Source organism: Phaseolus vulgaris, chromosome 1 (assembly GCF_000499845.2).
Source record: "Phaseolus vulgaris cultivar G19833 chromosome 1, P. vulgaris v2.0, whole genome shotgun sequence".
Taxonomy (NCBI): Eukaryota; Viridiplantae; Streptophyta; class Magnoliopsida; order Fabales; family Fabaceae; genus Phaseolus; species Phaseolus vulgaris.
Genome location: NC_023759.2, coordinates 24,211,291 through 24,219,153, shown reverse-complemented (window position 1 = coordinate 24,219,153; position 7,863 = coordinate 24,211,291). Strand labels below are relative to the sequence as shown.

The following is a 7,863-nucleotide window of genomic DNA, read 5'->3' as shown; positions in this document are numbered from 1 at the left end:
GCTTGCTCGAACTTTGAGGTTACGGACAAGGGACTGGGAAAATATCTTTGCCTGAGGGAGAAAAACACACACAATACACAGTTCTTTTTACCACCTTCAGAGTGCCATACGCGGTGCTCAGAGACGGAGGTGAACAATTTTGGTGTTTCTTGCTGGCTGACTTGAGCGTCGGAGTGCAAACGGCCTCTTTATCCTCTTTTTTGCAGGAATCCACAGGTAACCAGTGGGAAGGAGTCCCTAGCTGACGGTTGAGGTCGTGCACGAAGACGTCCCGGTCAACCGGACGGAACAGGAATACTAAAAGCCCGGTAAACTGACCATTAATGCAATAATAACGGTAAATAATTTAAGGGTAATAAAATCTGAATTAATAACCAACATCCTCCCTTAATTCTGATTTGGAACAACCTTCATGCCCAACATATCTCTGAACTTGATGAAAGCATTGATCTTCAACGGCTTAGTGAAATCTGCAATCTGATCTTCTGATCTACAGTATTCCAATTTGATCATGTTCTTCCCAACTTGGTCTCGCAGGAATTGATATCGAATATCAATGTGTTTACTTCTTTGATGAAAAACCAGATTCTTTGCAAGATTAATTGCAGAGACATTTTCAACATAAATCTTGATTGGAACATCTAGATTAAAACCAATTTCAGTCATGATATTGCTGAGCCAAACTGATTGACAAACACTTGCTGCGGCTACTACATACTCACTGTTTCACGTCCATTTGGTGAATTTTCCATTGCCTTTGTCCAGCTAAAGCAATGATTAATCTCACTGTTTCCATTCGAGCTACGGGAGAAAATATTTCTTCGTAATCATAGCCTTCTCTTTGCTCGAATCCCTTTGCCACCAACCTTGCCTTGTATGTATCAATCTCACCATTTGCTTTCACTTTAATCTTGTACACCCACTTCACATCAATTACTTTGTATCCTTTTGGAAGATCAGTGAGATGCCATGCATTGTTTTTCTCAATCGCCATCAATTCTTCATTCATAGCCTCTTTCCATTTGGGGTGTTGAATGGCATCTGCTAGTCTCACGGGTTCTGAATATGCAAGAAAAGCAAACTGAACCATATCTCCATTATCATCAACTTCATCATCAAGATTTACTTTGCAATCTTGAAGGTGTACATATTGTTGTTGTTGCCTTCTTGGTCGCTCCATCATAGTTGCAATTGGAGATGCAACTTCAGGTTGAATTACAACTTCAGGTTGAACTATAGGTGCTTCAAGAGTGACTCCATCTTTCTCATCATCGTTCAAAACATAAATATATCATTTTTTCGAATCCATTTTAGTTGTTGCATTCCATTGCCATTCCTCGTCTTCGACAAATGTAACATCACGACTGATAATCACCTTCTTTGTCATTTGATTGTACAATTTGTATCCCTCATGCTTATATCTAATGAAAATGGTCTTTTCTGTTAGAATGTATGACTTTAAACTAGAGGGGGGGGTGAACGGTTTAAAGAGGATTTTCGCAAACTTTTAAGCCTAAGATGAAATTACTTCGAGAATAACTTGATTAAGAATCAGTTTGCCAAAACACAAGGCAAATAAGCACAACACCAGAAAAACAATCGGTTGTTTTGCAAAACAATCGGTTGTTTATACCAGTTTACAAATATAAAACTGATATTAAAGAGTTAAAGGATAGAGAAAATGCACACAAAGGTTTATACTGCTTCACTCTAAACCCAGAGCTACATCCAGTCTTCCCAGAAACCACTGGGAATCCACTAAGCAATCAACCCTATATTACTTACAACTCAACCAAAGAAGTGACCTTGATCCCTCAAGACACACACTTCCTTTGGTCCAGCACAACACCTCTAAGAATGCTGATCTTGATCCCCTCAAGAACACACAACACTTCTCAGCTTTACACACAGAGTTTCTTTCAAAAGTACAAAGGATTACACTTGTTACAGAGAAAAATCTGAAATCAATACAAGATGAAAATCCTATCTCACACTCTTTGATCAATGCAATCTCTAAGCATTCTCAACTTTTCAAAATCTCAAATCAGTGAAAAACTCAAATATGTTTTTCTATAGTTAAAACAAAGTTGTTTGTTGCATAATCTTAACAAACTATTAATTGCATTTAAAGATTGGTCAAAGCATTAAAAAGTAAAGCGTAAACAGTTAGAAATCATTTAATGCTCATTCAAAGCACAAAACAGTTTTCTATTATGGTCCCAAAACAAAGAATCGGTTGTTTCCACAAATCAATCGGTTGTTTTGGTTTGACAGCAAGTCAACCATTAAAAACAGTTTTAAACCTTTCTAAAAACAATCGGTTGTTTCGACAAAACAACAGGTTGTTTTTCACTTAGTTTGAAAAACACTTTTTAATTAAAAGGTTTGTCTCGCTTATGCTTTGGATTCAATCAAGAGTGGATATATACAATTTATCTACCCCAGATCCTATCTAAAGACAACTCAGCAACAACAAGCACATCCAGCCTTTCATCAACCTTCAAAGGGTTTGGATTATTCAAAGCTTGAACACACTTGGTTCAACAATCTCCCCCTATTTGGTGAAGACAAATCCCTGGTTGCTTGTGTTTGATTTGATTGAATCTGAAGCAGTTCTTGCAAAAATAGCATTATACAATCCAATGATTCTTACAGCAGCATGTTAGATTTTCACACATCGAAAGCATATTTTCAGATAAACAATCGGTTGTTTCTATCAACAGCAGCAGAAACTGTTTTAATATCAGAGATTTCAGTAGATTTAAACAGTTTCAGAGAAAGATACACAAGAACCAAATAATTCTCCCCCTATTTGTCTTCACAAATAGACTCTAAGATGTATTAAAATAGATTTAGGAGAGATTATTAGATCAAAGATACCTAACTCATTTCTTAGAAAGAAGAACCTCTCTTTTTTGGTAATGGTTTAGTGAAGATATCAGCTAACTGCAGTTTGTCTCTACAAACTTCACTTCACAGTCCCCATTGCTTACATGATCCCTGATGAAATGATGGCGTATCTCAATATGCTTGGTCCTTGAGTGCTGAATCTGATTTTTGTAAGATTGATGGAACTTGTGTTGTCACACATTAAAGGGGCCTGCTGATTTGCAATCCAAAGTCTGCAAGTTATTGTTTGAGCCACATAATCTGTGCACAACAGCTTCCAGCAGCTATGTACTCAGCCTCAACAGTAGAGAGAGTTACACATGCTTGCTTCTTGTTATGCCATGAGATAAGGCTTGAACCAAGAAGGTGGCAAGTGCCACTTGTGCTCTTTCTATCTAGCTTGCATCCTGCAAAGTCAGAATCTGAATAACCAATTAAATGAATGGGAGAGTGAGAAGGACACCATAACCCAAGAGTTAATGTTCCTTTGAGATATTTCAGAATTCTTTTTGCAGCTTTGAAGTGTGACTCTTTAGGATTTGCTTGATATCTTGCACAAAGACACACCGCAAACACAATGTCCGATCTACTTGCTGTTAGATATAGCAAAGAGTCAATCAACCCTCTGTATTTGGTTTGATCTACTCCTTTTCCAGCAGTATCTGCATCCATGTAGCAACTTGATGGCATAAGAGTGCTTGCTTCTTTGCAAATCTCCATTTCAAATTTCTTGAGTATCTCTTTGCAATACTTTGATTGGCATAGAAAGATCCCATCCTTTGTTTGCTTAACCTGCAATCCAAGAAAGAAAGACAATTCTCCCATCATAGACATTTCAAACTCACCTTTCATAGCAGCCACAAATTCTTCACACAAACTATCTTGTGTAACACCAAAGATGATGTCATCAAGATAGATTTGCACAAGGATAATTTCAGAATTTGACTTTTTGATGAAGGGAGTCTTGTCAATCATTCCCCTTCATAGCCATGAGATAGCAGAAAGTTGCTAAGCCTCTCATACCATTGCCTTGGAGCTTGCTTCAACCCATACAATGCCTTTTTCAACTTGAAGACATGATTGGGATGTTGATGATCTTCAAACCCGGTGGTTGATCCACATACACTTCCTCATGGATGTAGCCATTCAAGAAAGTACTCTTGACATCCATTTGGAAGAGTTTAAAACCACTCATACATGCAAAAGCCAACACAACCTCACATCCTCCAATCTTGCAACAGGAGCAAAGGTTTCACCATAATTAATGCCCTCATCTTGATTGTAGCCTTTGACAACTAGCCTTGCTTTGTTCCTTGTGATCACACCATCTTCATCTAACTTGTTTCTGAACACCCACTTCGAACCTATGATGTTCATCTCAGCTGTTTTAGGGACAAGAACCATACCTCATTCCTTGCAAACTGATTCAACTCTTCATGCATAACTTCAACCCACTTTTCATCCTTGAGACTTCATCAATTGACTTAGGTTCAATTTGAGAGACAAAAGTTGTGTGCCTGCAGAAGTTTGAGATGGAGCTACGTGTAGAGACACCTTCCTTTATCTTCCCTATGATGGTTTTCTCTAACAGATCTCTAGGAATCCTCCATTCTTTGGGCAACCTCACTCTGTTGCAGAATTTCAATCGGTTGTTTCTACGAATCAGCCAGTTGTTTTTCTGCACAGATGTCCAACTTCTCCAACTGATGTTTGCTCATCCTCTTCAACACTGGTCTTTGGGATTTGGATGCTTTTGCGATATACCTCATCAAAGACAACTTGAACAGACTCTTCTACAGTCATTAGCCTCTTGTTGTAGATTCTGTATGCATGACTCGTGAGAGAATAGCCTATGAAGATGCCAAGATCAACTTTTTCATCAACTTCCTTAGGTTTCCTTTCCATTGTTAAGACAAAACAGCTGCAACCGAAAACTCTGAGATGATTGATGTTAGGCTTCCTTCCATTAAGAGTTCATAAGGAGTCTTCTTCAGAATTGGCCTAATTAGCACTCTATTCATCACATAACAAGAATGCTAACTGCATCAGCCCAAAAATACTTAGGAAGAGAGATTCACTAGCATTGTTCTAGCTAGCTCTTCAAGGGACCTGTTCTTCCTTTCTACCAGTTGTTTCGATGGTCAATCGGTTGTTTTTCTAGCATTTTCGAAAATGACTTTTAAAATCTATCTTGCTTGTTTTGTGGGTTAAAACCCAATCCAGCTTTTCCAAAAACACAGTTTTGAGATGCCAAGACATTCTCAAAGTTGGGTTGACCTTTAGAAAGCTTATCCACAATTTTAAGAAGATAGTGGACCTTCTTTTCAAGATTTTCGCAATTTTCACAAACAAGAGTATCACACTTGCAAAAGGAGTTTTTGTAAACAATTTCAAGGTTTCAAAATCTGTTTTTGAATTTTCCAATTCCTCTTCCAATGTTTTGACTATGTTTTCAAGCCAGCTATTCATTCCCTTTAACCGGTTGTTCAAGAGGGCCAATCGGTTGGCTTCTTCATGTGTTTCTTGAAAGGCTTGAAGCAATTGACTATAATTTTCAGAATTTGAGGAGTTTTGAACTTACACTACTTGAGTCATCTTCCTTTCTGCCATGAAGCAGAGGTTTAGGCTTTTCTTGTTTTGCCTTCTTTTCCTCTTGCTTGACTTCTTGACCTTGCTTCCTTTGATTCATTGATGTTTCCGAGTATGCTTGAGTGTGTCCCACATCTCTTTAGCAGTTCTGCATTTTGATATCCTGAAAACTCATTAGTATCTAGTGTTGGTCTATTAATGTCTAAGTTCAAGAGGGGAGGGGTGAATTGACATATAAAATTTTCGCAAGCACAAACTATTTTCAGTATATCAGAGGTAAAAGAACAAATTTGATTTTAGAATGAACAGATTGATTCTTCAAAACAGTCTAACACAAACAGAACTGCACCAGATTGAGATTAAGATCAGATAGCGAAAGATAGCTAAATCAGATTGGTTCACTTTTAACAATTTTGAAGAACACACACTATACCAAAAGAACAATCAAATTTATTCAATACAAAGCTTTAAAGACAATGAATCTTTTACATGAATTTTATGAAGAAACCTGTTGGTTCTTAATTCAATTACAAACTTATATTCAACAACTTTGTTTATGATTAGAGAACTTTTCCAGATTAAGAAGAACTGTTTTCTTAAGCCCAGAATTAACAGATTTGATTTCAAATGAAAGATTTCGTTCTTGACAGAATAAGCAAAAACAGAAACAAGTGCAGGGATGAGAAGAGAAACACAAGAGAGTTTTTATACTGGTTCACTCATCAAGAGCTACATCCAGTTCACCTTACTCCAAGGTGGAATCCACTAAAACAGATACAACAATTACAGCATATACAACAGCTCTTGAACCCTTCAAGAACTTCAAAAACACTGCTGAAAAACACTATTCCAGCATACCTTGCACTCCAAGAAACCCTATCTAGAGTGACTAACACTTATACCTATTACAAGAATGATAAGGGAAGATTACACCTGAAATTGTGTTGCAAGAACATAAACCAGTTGTTCTATTTGCTCAAGACAGTACCAACACCTTCATCCAGCACAAGGTTCTTCAAGAACAAGCCCAGATGTATATTTCTTTTGAAAAACCTTTGCAAAACCTTTTTAATTCTTTCCTCACACAAGAAATGTTTTTCTCTGTAAAACTGTGATTGTTCAGTATCCCTTCACGTGAGAAGGGCATTTTATTTTATAGAGAACATTTCTAACCACTTTTCAAAAAACAGTTTCAGAGCAGTTTAAAAAACAACAGATTGATTAAAAACAACAGGTTAAATGTTAACAAAACTGCCAGCTCAGCTTAACTGAAATAACAGACTGAGCTTTACCTTTGGCCCTAACTGAATTTGAAAAGCCTTTAACAGAGCAAAAATAAACCTATTGTTTCTCAAGAAAACAGATTTATTTTTGTACTGAATCAAACCTTTTAAGAAAACTTTAAAAAGCTTTTCCAAAACCATTTAACCACATCATGAGCTTGATCTTACTACCTTGATTTGGCATCTAGGATGGGTCATGCAGCAAAAGGCAACCTTGAATACACACAAACCTAAAGTACAAGATCATCTAAGACACATTGCAACCTTCAAAGCAAACTAGCTAAAAACTACATCAAACACACCAATGCAAGGTAGAGATGAGCTTCATCCATCTCCAACAATCTCCCCCTGTTTGATGGAGACAAAAACCCCTTTGCTTTGCATACTTGATGATCAAAACTGCACTGTACTAGCTTCCAAGCAAACTGCACAACAACATTTAGAGATAAAACCAAATATAACAGTATATGAGTTTTGTGCTACCTCCCTACAGCTTGAGCCAAATCATCAACTTATGTGAGCATCTTTCATCTGTCCTTCTCCCCCTTTGGGTTCATCAAACAGAGTAGAACATTGAATAAAAGAAGCACACCACATATATGCATAACAGTTCAAACTAAAGCCATTTATAGGTCATTACAAACCAAAACAGAATAAAACCAGAAAAAAAACAGAAAACCCAATTGTTCAACAAGACATAAAGGATAAAACTTTGAAAAATCACTTGTTATAGTGGTAGAGCTCGGCTAGCTGCTCCTGAACTCCTTCAATTTGGTCATCCAAGTGTTGAAACCTGGCTTGAGTCATTTCATAATATCCTTTTGGTCGTATGTGAGTGTATCCAGCCTGCTTAGAACTTGCCTTTCGAACATGGATAGAGGTTCACCTCTATGCACAGGTTCCTGATATGCAACCAATGCATTTTGGCTTGTAGCAACAACATCCTCATTTACGAAAGAGTGAACTGGTGACTCATCCATGTGCTGCACACCATCAACATTTTCTTCTTCTTCATCTCCTGGATTAGCTGCTTCATTCTCAGCTCTATTTGCATCATTCCTTCGAAAGATCCAACTGTCTTCCTCCTTTTGGAACCCCATTT

The 7,863-nt window shown here is 37.4% G+C and overlaps 2 protein-coding genes across 2 annotated transcripts; both read right to left on the bottom strand.

The window, feature by feature from the left end:
* Nucleotides 1-718: 718 nt before the first annotated feature.
* Nucleotides 719-1,090, bottom strand: LOC137815734 (uncharacterized mitochondrial protein AtMg00820-like). The gene has a single exon (XM_068618846.1). The coding sequence runs from the start codon at nt 1,088-1,090 to the stop codon at nt 719-721; it is 372 nt and encodes a 123-aa protein (XP_068474947.1).
* A 2,039-nt stretch (nt 1,091-3,129) lies between these two features.
* LOC137815733 (uncharacterized mitochondrial protein AtMg00810-like) lies at nt 3,130-3,609 on the bottom strand. The gene has a single exon (XM_068618845.1). It carries the CDS (start codon nt 3,607-3,609, stop codon nt 3,130-3,132), a length of 480 nt encoding a protein of 159 aa, XP_068474946.1.
* Between the last annotated feature and the right edge of the window lie 4,254 nt (nt 3,610-7,863).